Source organism: Debaryomyces fabryi, assembly GCF_001447935.2.
Source record: "Debaryomyces fabryi strain CBS 789 chromosome Unknown contig00134, whole genome shotgun sequence".
In the NCBI taxonomy this organism is placed as follows: domain Eukaryota; kingdom Fungi; phylum Ascomycota; class Pichiomycetes; order Serinales; family Debaryomycetaceae; genus Debaryomyces; species Debaryomyces fabryi.
In genome coordinates this window covers 1-21808 of record NW_015385560.1, presented here as the reverse complement: position 1 = coordinate 21808, position 21808 = coordinate 1, and the positions used below count along the sequence as shown (strand labels likewise).

The following is a 21808-nucleotide window of genomic DNA, read 5'->3' as shown; positions in this document are numbered from 1 at the left end:
AGAAAAGAAGACAGGGTTTAGAAAAATTTCTCTCGATCGTCAGTGGACACCCATTACTTCAGACAGGGTCTAAAACATTAATTGAATTCATTCAATCCGACAGATGGGAACCAAGAGGTTATTACTAGTTGGTTTATCCTCGAGGGTATTAAATTTCATTATTAACGTTCATTGTGACTTAAGTATATTATAAATGCAGAGTAGATAGTCATAGAGGTCATTTAAATGTATAATTTGATTACGAAATAATCCTACTAAGAATATTGTTGAAGGAATAAGCTTCGGTTTAGCGTAGGTTACATGCTTTCTTATCTTCATTCTGACATATTATTCCGAAAAATTACTTGTATCATCTAATAGCAATTGAGTGGTCAAAAGATACAGGAATAGCATGCAAGAATTGCTTTTATCCAACGTTTATTATCGGATAAATACAAGGAATTGTCTGGGGTTGGAGAAAGTCACTGTCTGATCATAACCGAATGCATATATCGGCTATTTATGATATTAGGTTAAAAGGTATCATACTAAAGTTTAGAGCCATGTTGCTACCGTTGGAAGCGACTTGCTTTTATACTCGCTGCAGAAATTATATGAAATACGATGATCTGCAATCTGTCAGGACGTAAAAATGTTGAAGAATGCGGAAACTAATCTACTTTATCGTCTTGATTAGTCTATTTCTTGTTAGAATCAGCCAAGAATAGATTATCGATTATTACAACTGTTCTTTTAATGGTTAATTCAGATCCAATTTACTTATCTACGAAGTATTTATATGTGTAAGAATTTGACTTCGGAATTATTGTTAATACTAGAATATTTTATGCTAGGACATTTTGTTCTGTGCAATTTATGTCATTTATGTATATAGCTTTTACCTTTATTAACCCCGTGAATATATGATTTACCACTTCTACTCGTGACAAAGCAACATATGAGTATCTAAATAAAAAAGAAAAACCTTGATAGTCTTGCAAGTCCACTAGGGTAAATTTTAAGAGTATAAATATCGGAAGTCTTATTGACTTATTTTTACTACACTTACATGAACCCTTAATTATCTAATTAGAAGAAATATTCTAGCATTTGATGAGTATTCTATGATATGGGACGAGTCGTTGATAATTTCACTTATGACTATTGAGTGGCGGTAGGTATTAGGACATAAGCACTCTATCATGAATTGGCAAAACTGAAATCTCCACCTTAGTCTATTAAGGCTGCCACGAATTGAACTGTGCCTTGAAAACAAACTACGAAGATGTCACTGTTGTGTTCTTTAAATCCTAGCATCTGAAATTTATCTGCTTTGTTGCAGCTAAGACAATTTTTATGTGGAGAGCATTAAAATCCGAAAAAACAACGCACAGAAAATTAGGTTCCAAATTTAACCATTCAAAGCTTTTCGATATATGCTACATGTACCTTAGAACCTTATAGAATACCGAATCAAACCGTCAAGCAGTTGTCTCTACATGGTGATACGACCTAAAAGCTGCTCTAGTATGCAATATGTTTCTCAACGCAATCAGATTGGACTTGAAATGGCTCAGTCACACAAGCATCTCTCATCTACAAGAAAACAGTACGTTTAATACAGTTATCACCGCCCTTACATAGGCAATCTTGGCGTATATAGACAATAGTATTGGGTACCGTTGACATCCGATCATGTCGGCACATCATTCTACCTAAGTCCAGGTGTTTACATATGTTACTTCTCCCCGGATAAATCCTTTATTACATTATGTCCGAGAACATGGTGGTAATACTGCCAACTGCGAGATTCCCAACACGTATATTTCAAAAATATCCTAAACCCGAAATAAATCGTTGGGTTTCAAGCGTTGGTTCGTCTATTAGACGCTAACAACATCGATAAGCACTATTTCATCGTGCGTTAGTGTCTACTATCATTCCTATTCAAGAGTTATTATCGTATGGAACGTCCTTAAAACCTTGATGCCTTCCTTAAATTATGTAGCCCATTGCCCCCTACACTATGTGGAGAATTTAAACCCGAATGCTTACGTCTATTCCTACACTACTAAATCGTCTATTGTTAACTCAAGGCTATCCCTTTTCGGAATATTCAATACTGTTGTACCACCAATGACCCTAATCGGTGTTTAGAACTTATCGGTCATAAGTCAACTTAACTGCGAATTATTACCAAAGATAATCAGCGAAGCGAAGAGGATCAATTGAAATCATGGCCCAAGCAAGAACTACGAATGTGGGGTTCAGGTAAAATATGAGAATTGCTTTTCAATAAGCGAAGTTGAAAGTAATATAAAAAGGATTGATATTCTCCAGATGATGGGTATTTAATTATTCTCTATTATACAAACTTGTAAAAATTAAATTATCAAAATGTCCATTCCAAAAACTCAAAAAGCCGTTATCTTCGAAACCTCTGGTGGTGAATTAAAATACACTGATATTCCAGTTCCAAAGCCAAAGTCGAATGAAATTTTAATCAATGTTAAGTACTCCGGTGTCTGTCACACTGATCTTCATGCATGGAAAGGAGACTGGCCTTTACCAACTAAATTGCCATTGGTAGGTGGTCACGAAGGTGCAGGTGAAGTTGTTGCTATTGGAGAAAATGTCCAAGGATGGGAAATTGGTGATTTGGCTGGTATCAAGTGGATCAATGGTACCTGTTTGAATTGTGAATTCTGTCAAAAATCCTTTGAATCCAACTGTGCCAAAGCTGACTTGTCTGGTTACACTCATGATGGTTCTTTCCAACAGTACGCCACTGCCGATGCTGTTCAAGCTGCTAGAATTCCAAAGGGAACCGATTTAGCCAATGTTTCTCCAATTTTATGTGCTGGTATCACAGTTTACAAGGCTTTAAAGACCTCCGGTGCAAAGCCAGGTCAATGGGTTGCAGTTTCTGGTGCAGCTGGTGGTTTAGGTTCTTTAGCTATTCAATACGCTAAGGCTATGGGTTTAAGAGTTTTAGCAATTGATGGTGGTGATAAGGAAGAGTTCGTCAAGTCTTTAGGTGCTGAATCCTATATTGATTTTACCAAGAGTAAGGATGTTGTCAAGGATGTTCAGGAAACTACTGATGGAGGTCCTCACGGTGTTATCAATGTTTCTGTTTCAATTAAAGCTATTAACCAATCTACCGAATATGTTAGATCTTGTGGTACTGTTGTCTTAGTTGGTTTACCACATGCTAACCTTGAAACCAGTATTTTCAATGCTGTTGTTAAATGTGTTTCTATCAAAGGTTCTTATGTCGGTAACAGAGCAGATTCTGCTGAAGCAATTGAATTCTTCTCCAGAGGACTTATCAAATGTCCAATTAAGATTGTTGGTTTATCCGAATTAGCCAACATCTATAAATTAATGGAAGAAGGAAAGATTACAGGTAGATACGTTGTTGATACTTCTAAATAATTTCTTAAATAGGTATTAAGAGTGTTTGACACATTCTTTGAAACTTAAAAAATATATGTTTTCTATTTAAAGCCTTGATTTATTGTAAGTATTGAAATTTGCCATATTTCGCTTACACCAATCATCTATTGCATAAATCACTATTATGCTAAAGATAAAAGGGTTTTACGGCTCTTGCATAATAGAATCGTGCATGCCTTATCTACAAACTATTCAATAACTCAAAATATTATTATAAATATATAAATATAAAAATATAACCTTAATCAATACTTTATTTAGAAAGCTCTGTTTAATGGAGATAATAATGGCTTACCCTTGTAGAATTGGATAGTCTTGACAGCTCTATCAGCGACACCTTCTGGGGTAAATTCGAAGAATTTGTAAATATCTGGACCCTTACCGGAAGCACCGAATCTGTTCAAACCAAATTGTTCGTGAGAGTATTTAGACCATCCGAATGAAGACATAACTTCAACGGACATAATTGGAACACCATCTGGTAAAACAGATAAACGGTAATCTAATGGTTGCTTGTCGAAAGTTAAGAAATCTGGGAGCGATACAACACCGGCCTTGAAACCTTCTGATTCTAATTTCTTAGCAGCATCGACAGAAATCGAGACTTCTGAACCAGAAGCAATAATGATGACATCAGGCTTATCTTGCTTGACTAAAGTGTAACCACCCTTGGCAGCGTTTTCAATAGTTGAACCTTCTAATTGAGGTAAGTTTTGTCTGGTTAAGGCAATAACTGATGGAGTAGAAGTAGATTCAATAGCCTTTAAGTAAGCAGCAGAAGTTTCATTACCATCGGCTGGTCTCCAGACAGATAAGTTTGGAATAGCTCTTAAGTGAGCTAAAGTTTCGATAGGTTGATGGGTTGGACCATCTTCACCTAAACCGATGGAGTCATGAGTAGCAACCCAGATAACTGGATGGTGAGATAAAGCAGATAATCTGACTGCACCAGCAGCATAAGAAACGAAATTTAAGAAAGTACCACCGTAGTTTTTGTAGTTAGCACCGAATGCAGCAATACCGTTCATGATAGCACCCATACCGTGTTCTCTAACACCGTATCTGATGTATCTACCTGAGTAGTCACCTAAGCCAGTGGAAGGAGGTTGGAAGTCAACTGAGTCAGCGGCTCTGGTCAAGTTAGAACCAGTCAAATCAGCAGAACCACCAATAATTTCAGGAACAACTGGTAAGATCTTGGATAAAACAGTTTCGGATAACTTTCTGGTGGCAACAGCACTGTCAGATGGAGAGTATGTTGGTAAAGCATCAGCCCAGTTTTCTGGTAACTTACCGTCAAGACGACGTTGCAATTCAGCACCTAATTCTGGGTATTTTTGCTTGTATGATTCAAATAACTTCTTCCAGTCTTCTTGGATCTTTTGGTTTTGTTCAACGTGCTTGTTGTAGTAGTCGGTAACTTCCTTTGGAATAACGAAAGTTTCTTCTGTGTTGAAACCGAATTTTTCCTTCAATTGCTTGATATCATCAGCCTTCAATGGAGCACCGTGAACACCATGAGTACCTTGTTGTAAAGAACCGAAACCAATGGTGGTGGTTAATCTGACTAAGGTTGGCTTGTCTTCGACCTTCTTAGCTTCTTCAATAGCCTTGGCAATGGCATCTAAGTCAGTGTCACCCTTAGCGATTTCAATTATGTGCCATCCGTAAGCCTTGAATCTGAGTACAACATCTTCAGTGAAAGCAACGTTAGTGTCACCGTCAATAGAGATATGGTTGTCATCCCAGAAAGCAATCAAGTTACCTAATTGCAAGTGACCGGCTAATGAACAAGCTTCAGAAGCAACACCTTCCATCAAACAACCGTCACCTAAGAAACTGTAAGTGTAACTGTCAGAGATCTTGTGGTCTGGCTTGTTGTAGGTAGCAGCAAATTGCTTTTGGGCCAAAGCTAAACCAACAGCGTTGGAAATACCTTGACCTAATGGACCGGTGGTCACTTCAACACCTGGAACATCCAAAGCTTCTGGGTGACCTGGGGTCTTGGAGTTTAATTGTCTGAATTGCTTCAAGTCTTCAACAGTCAAGTCGTAACCGTATAAGACCAATAAGGAGTATAATAAAGCACAAGCATGACCGTTGGATAAGACGAATCTATCTCTGTTAATCCAGTTAGTGTCCTTTGGATTGAACTTCATTTCTTGCCACACTGCGTGGGCTGCTGGAGCTAAACCTAATGGAGCACCAGGGTGACCAGAGTTGGCCAGAGCAACTGCATCTACCGATAACAAACGGATAGTACTAATAGCTAATTGATCAAGATCTTGGGACATTGTATCGGAAATATAATCTATTAATACCTAATTTATAATAATTAATACTAATATATAGATAAACTACAATTTTTCGAAATTTCGTCCGAAAAGATATTGGCTCATTTAAATAAGTTGGCTATTATGTAACCATTAGAAATCATACAAAATCAATGCTGAGGGTAACGTTGGGTACATACATACTTGTGATCCAATTTCCATGAACAATCATAGGCAGGAAAAGCAATTCAACCGGATTTTGTTCAACATAATTCCGAAAATAAACGAATTACGTGGATCAAATGCACGATTTGTACTAAAACAAAGAACGAAATATTCGGTCGACCGGTACCGGTACATTGCAGCAGCACACCTATGTAGTCTTTATTGAATCCCGTAGCTCAGGCTTCACCAAGGTTCATGATGGTGGTTCAGATCAGCTAGGGGTATAAATTTCGGAAATTTTCATTTGGGCAGCCATGCAGCCAGAAAATTGTCAATTGGTGCTGGAAATATATTTCTGCGATGTAGGTGAGTAGTATGTAAATAGTATATGGAGGGTAGTGAGCCGGACGGTTGTGAAGACTTCTTGTTGAGGACTATTCGGATAAGAACACTCCGGTGCGCAAAAAATCGTTAAACGGCTTACACATAGCTAGCGAGCACAAACCGACCATCTAGGGATCTTTAAAAGGCCCGGAATCTTCGAATTCGACGTCCAAGATAAAAGAACCGGCGGACGTGTTCGTGGGGGAGTCTACACCGTTAACAGGATGGTGGGAGGGTCCGGTGGGTCTGCCCAATTGGGACAACTCGAAGGCTTCACGGTTGGTGTCCTCGGTGGTGGAGGAGGTGGCATTGGGTCCGCCCGTGATGTCAAGAAGCACTTCACGACTCTGGGGTATGGAGTCGGCCGGTCTTTTCACACTAGTAGCCCTGGTGATCTCACCAATGTCTGAATCGACATCTGAATCTGAATCAGCGTCGTCGTTACCATTTACATTAATATATTCAAGTTCTTCGGACGAAATGTCTACAGGGTTTTCTTGAGGGATTGATGTTTGAGAATCTCGTATGTTCATAGTATTTGTAGCGTTGTTTTGGGCCTCATATGCCACCAGTGAATCGTCATACGTTTCCCCATATGTGTCCCCATACGTATCGTCCTCTTCATCCGTAATATCGTCTTCATCTTCTTCTTCAATTCTGTCTACATTGATCAATTTGGGTTGGGCCTTGATAGCGGTCATGGTACTGTCCTTGTTTGTAGATCCGTTGGCATTTGTGTCATGCCCAGCATTTGCGTCCTGGAGCTGGTTGGCTCTCATAACGTCTCCAATTATGGAGGCATTTTCGATAGTATTCAAGTCTGAGAACACAGACTCGGTCTCATACGAATATATCGATCTAGTATTGTTCTTGGTGGGCCTCACGGTAACCCCCGGTATGTATGCAATTGGCAAAATGTTCGATGCGTTGGTAGTGGACATTGTCGTGGCCACAGAATGTCTGCTAGAATTAGTATCCAGATAAGCACCGACCCTAGTCCTCATCCTAGTACCTCCGCGACCTCCACCCCGTCTGGAATTCTTGTTATATCTCGCCTTAGGTCTGGTGAACGATTCGTACGACGATATTCTCTTATTGGCAGCAGCTGACCTAGTTCCTGTCTTCTCCAGACCACTTCCATTTCTCATTACACCCCCTACAGGACCCATATTGGGGTCCCCTTGGTAACTATCGAGATTACTGATAGTATAATCACTCTTACGGTCGCTCTCAGATTCGATTCCACTCATCAATATATCGTCATCTTCCTCTAGCAATACGGGATGTCTCTTTCTGTACACAAACTTATAGTACAAAATTCCTGCCACTAGCAGTAACAAGACGAATCCTCCGATCGCACCCCCAATGATACCTCCAACCGGCGTGGAATTAGTTGAGCCTCCATCTATTGGTGTACACTTGTAATAAGCACATTTTTTACATGTCTGGGATACCAAATAACATTCTTTTCCTGAAGCACATTTTGGGCATGAATTCTTTGGCTTTGATGGGCAATCGACACATTTATCATCTCTTTTTTCAAATATCGAATGCGGTACAACTGTCATAGCGTCTTATCTATTATCTTGAATCAACTCTTTCATATGTAATACCAAAAACTCAGCAGCTCGTATAATAACTTATTCTTTCGTAGCGTATATTTTCACTTCTTGAATATCTAAAATATAATCTAAAATACTCTAAGCTAGCCTTCTAGATCCACATACTCTTATCTAACAAAAGAGTTTTTTTAACGTGTCTGAAGATCGCAATTTATTTTTAATACACAAAATTTGTTGATCTAGATCTGATGCATCGATTTAAAGACGTTACAATTAAAATTATAATATGCTAATAATATGTAGTCTAAATAAACTAAAATACACAATGAACGATGACAAAGGCGATAATAATGCTCTAAAAAGTTTCCCTCAAATCTTGACTAAATTTATAATTCTCCTTTCTTCTGGTTAACCATGTCTTTTCGTAGTCAAAATACTTGTAGTTCTCTTCTTTGTTCCCAGAGTCATCTTGTTTATCTTGTTCGTCTTCTTCCTTTTGAATGATGGACATAGATCTATTCTTACCTCCGTTCTTGTTATCCTTTAAGAACCATTGCTTGACGTCTGTATTGAAAATCCAGCCTCTTTTGCTCAACTCCTGTGCAGCATTCCATTTTGCCAAGTTATTGATGCCCTCGCTGTAGTAAAAGCAGAAGAAAAGGGTATCGTTATCAAATTTTTTCATTATGTGGCTGGAGTTCAACTCATACATTGGTTCCTGGGGGTAGTCCACGGACGATGGATGGATGCTTGTGGGGTGGTATTGTCTTGGTTTCTCGGCATCGAATGAATCTGGACAGTTGAGCAAAGACGATTCCAACAACAGAACGATTGATTGGAATGGTAATGGATTGTGCAATCTCGACTGTGGTAAAGTTGATAGCCTATTTACTGTTTCAAAGATAGGTTTATTTACATTTGATATAGGCAGTTGCGTCTCGGACCTAGTTTCTGGTTGCGTGGATGGAATTTGCTGGGTTTGAGAAGCAATTCTCTTTTTGCTGTCGTCCGTTTGGTTTAGTTTCTGTGGTGTGCGTTGTGGTGACGATGTAGATGACTTTGCTTGGTTCAACCCAGGAGGAAGGGCTTTGGTAGCTGCTGGAGAAGACATAGATGCCTTAATAATATTGGAGTATGATTGTGCCGTGTTGAGAGGTGGAGGGTTTGCTGCTGGTACAACAGTTGGCTTTCCTTTCTTTGCGACATTATTAGCAATGGAATTTGCAGACTCGCTCGACGATTTGGTTTCAATTTTTGGTTCACTTTTGATTTCTGCCTTGGGTTTGGATTCCAATTTGGCATCTGGCTTAGATTCCGGTTTTGTTTCTGTCTTAGCCTCTGCTTTAGGTTCGGCTTTAGGTTCCTCCTTGGGTTCTTCTTTTGTTTCTGATTTGTTGTCTTCGTTATCTTCATTACCAGAACCACCCTGGATATCATTGTCGTCAGCCATTTCTAATTGTTCATAGAAATCGTCATATTCAACATAATCCTCATCTTGGTTATTTTCAACGTAGTATTCCAAATCATCTTTGATATCATCCACACGCTCAGGATCCAAGTTCTCGTTTTCTATATTTCTCAAAATTTTTTCCAATTTACTTAAATGATTATTATTTCTCTCCACATTATATTTGCAATCATCAATCGAGGACTGTACACTATAAGAGTTCACAGATTTGGTTTTCTTCAATTGAATGGTAAGCAGATGTATCTCCAGTTCCAAAGACTCATTTTGTTGGTTCAACTGATCAATTATGTCGCCAATGTAATTGCAGGCTTCCTGCTTCTTTGCGTCTTCTGGATCCGTGAATTTATTGTACTTTGTCTTCTGACTTTGTAACTCCAAACCCTCGTTCGAGAATTGTTTGATCTTAGAGGACTTCTCTAAGTCTTTGAACTGGTCCATAGCATGTTCAATTTTGGTACGATTTTCTTGTATTAAACTTTTATCTAATTTAATACTAGTATCACTAATCCATGTTTTCAATTGGTCTCTCAGTCTCTGCAACTTCTTGATTTCTTTCTTTAAGTCACTTTCCAATTTTTCCTTCTGGGAACTAATTTCAGTAGTCATTAATTTATCGTAAATATCATCGAAAACTGATAATCCTTCCGCAATTTTTTTGTTCGTTTTATCGAACTCTTGTTGTAGCTTTCTAGTACTCATTATAACCTAGTTCAATAACTCTATATATTATAATTTCTTCTATAACTACAGTATATGTAATTGATACTAACATAGGTTCTCGTTTGCCAATAAAGAATGTGATTTAATTTACGCGTGTTCTATTCTCATATTTACACATATACATGCTAACAGAGTTTGTATGATTAACTTCCAATATGTAGTTATTTTATGAGTAGCTAGTTCAATTCACCTATTTCACGTTTCAAGAACTCTTCACTGAAGTGACTTATTTGTTGAAAATTAGTTTCAAATCCATTTATACCCCCATAATAAGGATCTTGAACAACAGTATTGAACTTAGAATCAGCCTTCCATTCGCCGAAAAGAGCAACCCTGGCTTTAGATTCTCTAGGTTTCATGAACAATAAGTCTGAGAGATTTGACTGATCCATACATATAACATAATCGAATTTCTTGAAGTCCTTGGGTGTTATCTGTTGCGCCGAATGGTCTACTGGAACACCATGCTTACGACAAGTCTTCGCTGATCTGGAATCTGGAGGATCACCGACGTGGTAACCACCGGTTCCATAAGAATCTATAGTTTTGAAATAGTCTGAATAACCTAATTCCTGTACCTTATGCTTGAAAATGGCTTCTGCCATTGGTGAACGACAACTGTAGAGATTAGTACTTGTGAAAAATCTAGCAAATCGCAGAGAAACTTTTTTATACATACATGTTACCCAAGCAGACGAAGGCAACAGATATCTTCTGATCAACCTTTGTAGATGAAGGTGCCATAGTAATAATTATAATGATAGAATATTTTCTTACTTAAAAGAAATCTACATCTATCAGATCATCTTCCATCGTCGCAATCTGCACGCGAACTTTCATTTGGCTTCGCAACATGATTTTATAGTTTGAAATAATACACATAAAAATACATTGTTATTAAATAAATATTTAGACTAGCTTTACCATCTTGTAGATGAAAACATCAATATTATTGCATGCTGGCAACCATGAATTTTTGCCATTCATCAAACTCTACTGGTTCATACATATATTTGTAATCATCATCTTCAACCTTAGGCTTCTTATCGGAGAATAAGTTATCAATATCATCACTATCATCCATTTTATCATTTTCACGTTTAACACCTTTCTTAGAAAACTCTTCGACCTCAGTTAGAGCTAAATCAGCACATGTCTGGACAATGTCTGATGCTGTCAATTCCCTTATCATGTCAACTTGATTAAATGAAGTTGTAATGGCCATAGGCTTGATTTCACATGTCCATTCATTGGAGGTAATAACTGGAGATAAGGGCGACTTGGCAATTCCGGTCTTACCACCAGTCGATGAAGATGACTGTGCTGGCGTTGGAAGTCCCTGGTGGTCTCCTGCCGAGTCATCGAGGTCGAGCAAGTTAGACAATGATGCATAAAAGAATTTCTCTGAATCTGTATCAGATAATTCTCTCCTCTTGGCGAGTTTTGGATCCATTTCACTGTTATTAAATATCGTCCCCACTGTATCTTCCGTGATTTTCAAGCCTGCATTTGAAGGAGCCCTCTTCATTTGAGAGCTCGGCGATTGTTGTTCAGCTGGTGTGTTCTTATTGCTCTGTGTTGCAGGAATTTGTGGCGTTGGAATACTGTTTGGAGTCTTAATAGAATTTGCAAGAGCTGCTGGAGTTGTTGCATTATTAGCTGGAGTTGGAATTCCCCCAACCGATGAAATGCTTTTATTAACAGACTTCTTTCTACCTGTTCCGGTTGATCCTGGTGTAGCACCTGAAACTGATTTCTTATTTTGTGCCCTTCCCACTTGTTTAGGAGGAGCGGTGTTTAAATTAGGAGCTGGAGATTGAAATGGATGCATTTGCTTTGGTATGATTGGAGAAACAGAATTAGGAATCATTGGACTACTTCCAATGTTGTTTCTCTGTTGCATTGGTGGTGCAACATTCGGCCATGAGTTAACTGGGCCAATATTCATTAGCGGTTGACCATTTTGTTGCTGAGGCATACCTTGTACCTGTTGTTGAGGTATTTGATTTGAAATTGGACCATTTCTTTGTTGATTATTAAGAAACTGTTGCTGTTGTTGTGGAGGTTGTCCTTGAAGCTGCTGACTTTGCATACGCTGTTTCCTAATCGCAAATTGTTCTTTTACGTACTCGAAATATTTTTGATATTGAGACCTCAACTTTTCCAATAAGTCTGGTGCCGCCAAATAAATGCCTCGCTGCACATTTTCAATAATATTCTTAGTCATATACTTCATTTGAATTAATCTTTTGGTTCCTTCAACATTTCTCGTAATAATGTAAAAATAACTTATAATGCTATCCACATTTGCATACTGTTGAGAGATTCTAACAACAGTATCACGTACTGCATTCTTATCCTGTTGGGACAATAACATAGTAACATCCTTCAAAGCTACATTGTTCCTTGAAACTTCCTCAATCAATTGTCTCAACTGTAACTTCATTTCATCTGTTAATGGAGGTAAAAGAGCAGATAACGAACCCATTGCCGCCTGCTTCTTTGTAACATCGTTAGGATTGTTGTTGTTCATAGGCATCCCAGGGGTATTTGCAGCTCTTTGTTGCATCATTGGCGAGCTCTGATTATTCATTTGTGTGTGTGGCATAGGTTGTTGATTACCCATTTGCATATTATTTATCATTGGCAGTTGTTGAGAAAGAGGAGCCAGTGGTTGAGGTTGCTGTTGGGGCTGCATAGGCATATTATTAACTCCAGCCTGCTGTTGAAGTCTTCTTTGAACTTGAGCTTGATTAACTGCACTACCTGCATTGGCTGCATTTGGCACATTCGTCATATTATTGGACATTTGACCTTGTTTCCACATAGTAGTTTTCTGATGGTGAATATATTTACGTATAAAGCTCTCTTTTTGTGATTGATCGAGGTTTGGTTGAATAGAGCCATTTGATTGCAATCTAGTTAACAACCTCATAGCATCAGAACTATATTTCAAAATGTCATCAGGAGTAATAGTGAAATTGGGTGGTTTACCTTGTTGCGGATTTTGAGGTGAAGTTTGCAGCATTTGCGGCTTTTGCTGTTGTTGAGACGGCTGAGGTGGTTGTTGTGGTTGTTGTGGTTGTTGTGGTTGAGGTGGTACTTGACCTTGTTGCGGCATTAATGGATTTTGACCTGACAAAGCATTTCTTTGTTGCATTTGTCTTCTCAACAATTGCTGCTTCTGTTGTGGATTCAAATTGTTCATGTTAAAGTTACCAGAATTCATTACCGGGGTATTACTATTAGAATTATTTATAGCACCTGCCATGTTATTCATAGCCTGAGGTTGCTGTTGTTGTGGTAATTGAGGTTGTGGTTGTTGTTGTTGATTCATTCTTTGGCTCTGCATCTGATTGATCTTTTGTTGCTGATGCTGACGCAATGTTAACTGAAGATGCGTATTATGTATTTCCTTTATAACAGGCATTGCTGCTTGTGGAATAATCTTTTTCTGGAAGCAATCAAAAATCTGTGTCCATGTATTCACGTTTGGAGGTAAGTTTGGAATTTTGGATAATAATGCTTGAGGAATTGGCGCATTTCTTATCATGTTACTAATTTGGTGAAGCTGTTGTTGATTAGGCTGTAAATTTTGTTGCGGTTGTGGTTGCTGTGGTTGTTGTGGTTGCTGCTGCTGTTGTTGCTGTTGCATATGATGGACAGGTTGTGATTGTGAAGGAGGTTGGTTCGAAATACTATTATTTCTCAATTGTGCTTGGATTTGTGCTGCAGATTGTTGCCTGGCTTGTGCTTGTTGCTGTAAGAAATTCATGTTTTGGGGTCTCATGTTGTTCTGTGAGTTGATACTGTTTTGTGAATTCATATTTGGCTGTTGCATACCCATTCCTTGGCCCATGTTTTGCCCCATATTTTGGTTCATCACCGAATTATTTCCTCCCATGTTATTCCCATTTGCCGGGTTTCTAATCCCTCCTCTAAGTTGTGTCACCTTCTGTTTGATTAACCGAAGGTATTCATCTCTGCTCTGCGATTTCATAAATGTAAACTTTTCAAACTCCTGCGCCATGTTAGCCGCTTTTTGAGCGTCATAATTTCCATTCTGAAGCTCTTTCAAAGTCCCACTAAGAATCTGAACTACCTTCTGTCTATCAGTGACGGAATACATCGCATGCCACGAGTTAGTATTACCTGGCTGTTGCTGTAGGTTATTCATATTTTGCTTTGTCGATTAATTATCCTATGTATTTCTCGGTCCTAATTATTAATTCTGCGGTAATGACACCACCGTTCCTATTAAGTTAAGAGTAAAACTGCACTATTCTATGGTGTTTCAAATCAATTCTTATCAATTATATTAGATTTATTCAAGCCTCTATGTCAACTATAACGATTATCGCCGTAATAAGGGCTGTTTCCACTCTACCGACAAGAAAAATTGATATGAGAAATCAATAAAAAAATTCCACCATTTTCGTTACATAAAATGATTGCGAACAAGAAAAATTCCCCTCCACCATAATGAAATTCTACTTTTTTACAAATTACATAGGCTAGCGATATAAACTGTGGAATGAGCTCATTTTTACATATATAAAAGTACATCGTTAAAGGTATGTATCTACACTAATTAAATAAGTATTTGTATAAAAATCATTCCACCAGTGGATTGAGTACTCCTTGTACTCATCCGAGTTCTCGTATTTCGTTGCATCATTAGACAGTAAATTTATGCATATATGACCGAAATATCGATCTTGACCTTAATTAGTTAATGAAAATTGCTTTTATATATTAAATCTATAATACAGAACTATATAGTTTTAATGGATTATATAGTTGTAAAGGATCTCTTAATCGCCTTTTTGTCTTCGTATTCCCTTTGCTCGGCCTCGTCAATAAATTCCGATTCGTGAGTAAGTTTCCATTGTTGTTTTGCAAACTTCAAACCTTGTATGTTATATCCGAGTTGGTTTGAGGTTTTAGATAATTCTTCACGAAGCTGTTTCTTAACGGTTGCAAGCTGGTTTTTGAGCTCGGGGCTCTTTTGGTGAATAAATTCTTTTGCATTGGATCTGATGACGAAGAACAATATTTTACAGATGAGCGAGATATTGACAACATTGTTGGTGACATTTTGCTTGTTGGTCCAGATTTCGATGAATTTCAACAATTTCAATGAGTAAGAAAATGGAAGGACTAGTAATGCGTCGTCCAACTGAGCCGGTCTAATTTTAGTCACAGTATTTAAGACATGCTCTTGGCCATTAATACCTAAAGCCATCAAAATTGGGTTTGGAGTAGGCTTGACTGGTGGAGCGGCACTTTTCTTGGCTTGGAAATTTTTCAAGTGCAACTCGTAGTCTTCGGTCGCCAAAACATCTTCGGTACCGATATCTAATGCCTCCATTAACTTTTCACCAGCTTTCAAAGTTTCCATAGTTTGTTTGGTAACTTTTGATACTTCTTCTCCATCATCTTTTCCTTCTCCTTCTTCCTCGTTGTTATTATAGGTTGGATCTTCTTCCAACGATTCTAACAACGTATTCTCATAAAGCTCGTCCATTTCCTTCTCTCTTTCTTCTTCCAAGAAAACCTGGTCATCGGTAGCAAGCCATAATCTAATCGAATGATCATGGGAAGTTGAAATCATAAATCTTCCGTCATTACTAAGAGCTAAACACCAAACTTCAGATTGATGCGCTGGTAACTTCTGAATACATTCGAATTTATCACCGTCCCAATATTTGATAAGACCATCTTTACCAGAGGAGAAAAAGTTGTGACTATCTGGAATGAACTTAACATTCATAATCGAATCCTGGTGACCAAAAATAGATTTATGACAATCACCAAAGTCCAAACCCCAAATCTTAATGTTCTTATCGGCAGATGAAGTTATGATAAGCTTGGAATCGTCAGAAATATCAATTGACAAAACAGGTAATTTATGACCATATAGCGTTAAGAATAGCTTTAACGAATCAAGAAAAACAACTTGCACATTATTGTTCAATAAGGAAACAGCTAAAAATCTTGAATCTGGTGAAATTCTTACACATAAAACATCTTCATTTAATTCCAAAGTTTGGTTGTGTACAAATTTTAATTTTAATATAGCAGAATTGGAACCTGGAATCATTTCTTGTTCAACTTTGAAATTCCAAAACTTAACAGATTTGTCATTACCACCGGTAACTAATGTTTTACCATCTGGCGTTAAATCCAACGACCATATGGCCGATCCGTTTTCATCATCAATAGCTGACTTTGAATCATGAGCTTTTTCGATTTTATCAACTAAGGAAGATGTAGCTAAATCATATAATTCTAAATCACCATTTTTAAAACCAATTGCAATCAAAGTTCCCCCTGGCAAAAACTTACAACACAAAGCGTAACCCCCCTCTAATGCAAATGTACGAATAACATTCTGGGTCTTAATATTCCAAATCTTTAATTCCCCATTCGATGCAGTAGCCAATAATTTATTATCGGAAGCAATATCCATTGCTCTTATATCAGTTCTATGACCTAATAAATCAATCGAATGCTGTTTCACAGAATGTATGTCAGATGGTTGAGTTTTCTTTATCAGTTCGGGAATTGGGATGTTATGATATTCAATAGAGTTATTAGTCAAAGAAAGAAGTATATCCAACTTCTTACTACTTTTACCATTATCAACCCATGTACATGACTTCACCTTAGAAACGGTTCTTAAAGTAGTGAAAGGTGTGATCATCATACTTATTTCAGATTCTTTTAATGATTGCAAAATTTCCTCTTCCTCGTAACCCTTTTCTTTAAGTCTCTTTGTCCTCTTCGTAATACCTTTCTTTATTTCATCCGAAGACCTTACTCTAAATATTTCCACTGTTCTGTCAGCATTCTGCAAATAAAATAAGTCTGTTATGTTAGTGCTAGATGTTTTTAACTTTTGAAATTGAATATCAGTACATCTAGCCTTACTTTGCTTCTCAAATAATCCTTTTTCAATTAATTTTTGAGTATCTGGTTGAGAAAGATCAATTTCCCATACCTTAACTTGATCCTTGTTACCTGTGGTTATGGCTACATTATTTGAAGTATTCATTCCTAAAGACCAGCATTCGTTGGAATGAGCTAAATGAGTTTCCACACATTGCTGTGTCTTTACTTCCCATAATTTAATCAACCCGTCCTTAGAAACACTCAATAAATAATCTTCAAGCTCATCTGATTCTTTTGATTCTGGTTTCTCTGTAAGAAAGTTTAAACCTGTGATTTGACTTTTGTGGCCCTTTAATTTGAATAACCCTTCTTCTCCCACTAAGTCCCATAAAATAATGGTGGCATCATTCGATCCTGACAACAATCTGGTACCACTTCTGTCAAATTTTAAAATACTGATTGAAGACTTGTGACCTTGGAAGCTGATTAATTCTGAACCGGATGTCAAATCCCATATCTTGATCGATCCATCTAAATAACCTGCACCGACAATATTTGTGTCTGCATGGTATGCCAAATATGATACGGGTGATGGTGCTTGAGCTGTTGGAGCATTTGAAGCACCTGGTGTTAAGCCATCTCTCAATCTGTTGATTATTTCACCAGTTTTAATATCCCAGACTAATATCTCTTCCAATCCCGATGAAATAGCTCTTCCAATGCTCTTTGATGATTGATTCAGAGTAGGAGGAAGATATACAATGTTGGATTGTGACGCAATTACACCAAAACATTTTTCTTGTTCATAACGATCATATGACTTGACCATCTTTAACCTATCCTTAAGTCTTTATTACGTATATTGACGAGTGTAATCTGGTTTAAACTGAACTTCATCATCTTATAAGTGAACTAAAAAAAATTAAAATTTTGCGATGGGTGTAATGAGTGTGATTTATCACGTGAACTACTTTCAACGGCTGCAAAATTATACATTACTACTATCCACTAGCTTCAACCAAAGAATACAGAATATTGGAACATAAACCATATAACAGTATTTATTGGATTGAAAAGGATACGTATGATTGATTTTCTCTTTATTTTGAATTTTTCCAAAATTATGGTGGGAAAAAATATGTATGCTTCGTTTACAGATGCTCATGATTAATATTAGATCATGTTCTTGTATAAGGAAAGCTGCTTGTATATTCTCATTATACTGACAATCTACATTGAATACTTGTGGGATTTTTTTAACGTTACTTTGAGTTAAGATTTATATGATTTTTAAATTTTCAACCAAAAGGTACGAAAAACTACAAAAATTATAAATATAAGAACATATAAATATAAACAATAAAAGCAACTTGATTAACTTTGGTATTATAAACAGTCTTAACTATGTAAAATGGTAGTTCAAGAAGTGAAATAAATAAATCATACTAGAAGGGAAAACGTCATAATAAATGAAATGAAGAATGCAAGAGGCAAAGGAATATATAATGCACTACCATCGCTACCCTTGCCACCAGAACTGCTACCTGAGGTTGAACTACTCTTTGAGCTTGAGCTACTCTTCGATGTGGAACTACTCTTAGAAGTAGAAGAAGAGCTACTGACACTTGATGAAGCTGCAGCTTTTTCGCCACCCATCCAACAATATTCGTCAAAACACTTCTTGCATTCAGAAGATTGTTCTTGTCCTAATCTTTCTTGAGACCTTCTTATTATTGCACATCCAACACATTTAGCCCAGTCACTATCATCAGTGAGATTTTTACTAGTCGAAACTTCAAAACCATTTCTGATAATACTCATCTTTTCATCTTCCTCGTACGACATCTTATAAGTCGAAGTATTTGAGTTATAGCTCGATCTGTAATTTGGCATATATACAATTAACGGAACATCAGTTTCATTAATGTCTGAATTTTTATGGAAATCAAGTAATGAGGTTAAATTCCCAGCATCGCAGCCAAAAAAGACAGGCAGCTTGTTAAGTTCATCATCCACAAACTCCTTCTCAGAAGGAACATATGGGAATGGTGTTCCCTTACCTTGCTTTGAGAATTGCCTTCGGTATGTATGGACCAATGAAGTACCATTAGGCCAGTTGGAATCGGTATCTGCTGAATTATCATAAGCAAAAATAATATCAACATCACGGGCAGTTTGAATAAGAGGATATAATGGAATATTTTGTTGATCTTCACCGCCATCAACCAAGAAGAGAGTATTATTCTTGGCGATTGAATTGTAGGTACCAAAATCGTTTTCATAAAATGGGTTCGGCTCATAAGCCGCAATATCATCCTCTGCATAACTTAATCTACCTAAAATACGTGTAATAATCGACTTAATTGCCTTATTCAAGCTTGTATTAGAAACTCTCAAAATGGCTTGATTGAAAAGAGTTGAAGACGTACCCATGATAAAGCCACCATTATCGAAATTAACAACACACTTTGAGGTATTCGCTTCATTACTTTCTATAGAAGAACCCAAATATTTCACATCAACAAAACTTTGAACTGAAGGATCCCATGATCCTAGCTCGTAAGGATTAATTTCAAAGACGGACGAATTGGAATCCATTATAAATGTTCCAGGCGTTCTTCCATCAGCTACCACTATTGGAAATGGCATTTCATGGTCGGAGAACTTTGACATGTCTCTGATGCTAGACCAGGTGACATTTTCTCCACCTTTTTCGTCAGCAAAAAACTGATGTGATAAGGCCCTACCCCAAAGATCCGTGATAGAAGTATCAAAACCTGCATCCTGTTTCGCATCAATCGAAGTCCTTATATTATTATAGTATTTAACAGTTTTGACAAGATTGATTCCACTAGGGTTGAAAATTGAATCTTCCAAGTCCCAAATATTGATATCACCTTCAATAATATCTGCGACGGAAATCCAATTGTTTAAAACTAACGACCCAACAAGCCAATTACCACCAGATAAACCGGTCAAGTAGGTCGCACTCTGTAACAATCCACCAAGACCATTTTCCTTTGCCTCATCATATCTATCATCGAGCCCCAAGATTTGACCTGCTCCGTTCAACATCGCACGATAGCCTCCCCCACTAAATGCAAGACCGATAGAAATGTTGTGTTCGTCAGAATAATCGTTAATGAATTTTTTCGCATCAAAGTCAGATAAGTTTGCCCTTTTTGACAAGAAATCAATCAAGTTTTTGTTAGTAGTCTCCTGTCTATTAGATATATAGTCCTTTTCATGCGTGGATATATTTTTGGCTTCTCTCGATAAGTCTGAAGATGGACACGATGTTTCATACGGAGCATAGCTTTCTTTCTTACTATCGCTTTCACTGCTCGAACTAGCGTCACTGCTCGAACTAGCGTCACTGCTCGAACTGCTATCACTGCTGGAACTGGAATCACTATTATCTTGCCATGGCCAGGTTATACCGCCTGTAGATGTGCTTGAAGAGCTACTTCCACTACTAGAGCTGGTAGCACTGCTGCTGCTGCTGCTACTACTATCATTTTCCCACGGCCAGGTTATGGCCTTAACATACGAGCACAAACATAAGACCACTACGAGATAGCTGTACCAATTCAAATTGGCCGATCTCTTAGGATTCAATAAATGCATTTATTTGACAATAAAAACAATAGTCACTCTTCCTTCAGGGTTCAACAAGGTATCGGTTAACAAGAAATACTCTATTATATGAATGATACTAAATTCCTATTTATTAATTGTGCTTCACACTACACACTATTTATATTTATGGAAATAATTACTGGAAGGAGAAATTATATGTATAGAATACAGTAGTAATCAATTGCACAAGGCAAAAGTAGTTTTTCACATGCAAACGGGGAAAAATTTCACCCCCAAGTATGATTTAACCGTTGTGTATGAATGAACCTAGATCAGCCGGTTAGTTTATTTTTCTTGTTCCCTTAACCACAATTGGAATCATTCCACCCGTGGAGATGGTGAAATTTCTATGACCCAAGACCATGATAAAAGCTCTAATAGTTCCAGCATGTGAAGTAGTAGAGATAACAGAGTTTTGTAGTTTCAATTTCTTGTTGGTAATCTTGGTTTCTGGGTCGCAGTCTTCATTGAAGAGGCCCTGCAAGAAACCGTTTACACGAATGGCTTGTTCGTGCAATTGTTCTCTTGTATCACGCTCGAACAATTCGTCTTCTTCGGTGAGCAGGTCTTCTATGATGAAACCATACTTTTCGAATCTTTTACGAATTATGGACTTGGAGGATCTCTTATCGCACAAGTTGATACCTATGGTTTCACGGATAGATTCGGTGACCAAGGGACGGGTTTCCTGTGGTTTGATGTCATTCCAGGTATAGGCAAGGGTATAGCTTGATCTCTGGAGCGGGGAGACGTAAAATTTGGCTGGAATCGGGGCTCCTTGCGCAATTTGGTCCTTCCAGGCTTGATTATTCTCTTTGGCTTGGTTGACACCTAATTCTGTCAACACTGCATCTGGCGCCCACACAATTTCACCATCAGTAGACATTGCATGCCACTTCCTATGCCATTCACTCATCCCGTATTTTTCCACACATACGTTGTGAAAGCCTTGTCCATGTCTAGCTAAAAACAAGAGCTTGTAGCATTCATTTTCTCCAGCTTCCTGATTTAACCTTTCCAATTCTTCCATAATTTCATTCCAGGGTTTGGTCCTTCCAAAGTCTTCGGTTGCATAATTAAATCTCAAGTCATCAGTGCTTGCTTCAGATTGTTTAAAGAATCCATTTACTGTTTCAAAAGTCCATGAATATAAAAGGTTATCGTTGGAATCCCTCTCATTCGATAATTGTGAGAGTTTTTCTTCATAATTTGCCCTTTCTGAGGTTTGTCCATGAGCATCATCGTAGTCAGTGATAGTTGGGATT

The 21808-nt window shown here is 37.6% G+C and overlaps 9 protein-coding genes across 9 annotated transcripts; 1 reads left to right on the top strand and 8 right to left on the bottom strand.

Moving 5' to 3' along the window:
- Window positions 1-2376: 2376 nt before the first annotated feature.
- Window positions 2377-3417, top strand: ADH2 (alcohol dehydrogenase; the record flags this gene model as incomplete). Its single annotated transcript, XM_015613501.1, has 1 exon — window positions 2377-3417. One exon carries the CDS (start codon window positions 2377-2379, stop codon window positions 3415-3417), a length of 1041 nt encoding a protein of 346 aa, XP_015465677.1.
- Window positions 3418-3695: 278 nt separating this feature from the next.
- TKL1 (transketolase) lies at window positions 3696-5732 on the bottom strand (the record flags this gene model as incomplete). Its single annotated transcript, XM_015613500.1, has 1 exon — window positions 3696-5732. One exon carries the CDS (start codon window positions 5730-5732, stop codon window positions 3696-3698), a length of 2037 nt encoding a protein of 678 aa, XP_015465676.1.
- Window positions 5733-6388: 656 nt separating this feature from the next.
- OPY2 (Opy2p) lies at window positions 6389-7828 on the bottom strand (the record flags this gene model as incomplete). Its single annotated transcript, XM_015613499.1, has 1 exon — window positions 6389-7828. One exon carries the CDS (start codon window positions 7826-7828, stop codon window positions 6389-6391), a length of 1440 nt encoding a protein of 479 aa, XP_015465675.1.
- A 349-nt stretch (window positions 7829-8177) lies between these two features.
- Window positions 8178-9989, bottom strand: NOT5 (CCR4-NOT core subunit; the record flags this gene model as incomplete). The annotated part of the gene is made up of 1 exon (XM_015613498.1): window positions 8178-9989. The coding sequence occupies one exon, from the start codon at window positions 9987-9989 to the stop codon at window positions 8178-8180; it is 1812 nt and encodes a 603-aa protein (XP_015465674.1).
- Window positions 9990-10186: 197 nt separating this feature from the next.
- LTP1 (tyrosine protein phosphatase) lies at window positions 10187-10615 on the bottom strand (the record flags this gene model as incomplete). The annotated part of the gene is made up of 1 exon (XM_015613497.1): window positions 10187-10615. One exon carries the CDS (start codon window positions 10613-10615, stop codon window positions 10187-10189), a length of 429 nt encoding a protein of 142 aa, XP_015465673.1.
- A 344-nt stretch (window positions 10616-10959) lies between these two features.
- On the bottom strand, window positions 10960-14187 carry MED15 (Med15p; the record flags this gene model as incomplete). Its single annotated transcript, XM_015613496.1, has 1 exon — window positions 10960-14187. The coding sequence occupies one exon, from the start codon at window positions 14185-14187 to the stop codon at window positions 10960-10962; it is 3228 nt and encodes a 1075-aa protein (XP_015465672.1).
- A 615-nt stretch (window positions 14188-14802) lies between these two features.
- Window positions 14803-17733, bottom strand: DIP2 (snoRNA-binding rRNA-processing protein; the record flags this gene model as incomplete). The annotated part of the gene is made up of 1 exon (XM_015613495.1): window positions 14803-17733. The coding sequence occupies one exon, from the start codon at window positions 17731-17733 to the stop codon at window positions 14803-14805; it is 2931 nt and encodes a 976-aa protein (XP_015465671.1).
- Window positions 17734-18344: 611 nt separating this feature from the next.
- Window positions 18345-20531, bottom strand: PLB5 (Plb5p; the record flags this gene model as incomplete). Its single annotated transcript, XM_015613494.1, has 1 exon — window positions 18345-20531. One exon carries the CDS (start codon window positions 20529-20531, stop codon window positions 18345-18347), a length of 2187 nt encoding a protein of 728 aa, XP_015465670.1.
- A 292-nt stretch (window positions 20532-20823) lies between these two features.
- Window positions 20824-21573, bottom strand: AC631_04664 (uncharacterized protein; the record flags this gene model as incomplete). The annotated part of the gene is made up of 1 exon (XM_015613493.1): window positions 20824-21573. One exon carries the CDS (start codon window positions 21571-21573, stop codon window positions 20824-20826), a length of 750 nt encoding a protein of 249 aa, XP_015465669.1.
- Between the last annotated feature and the right edge of the window lie 235 nt (window positions 21574-21808).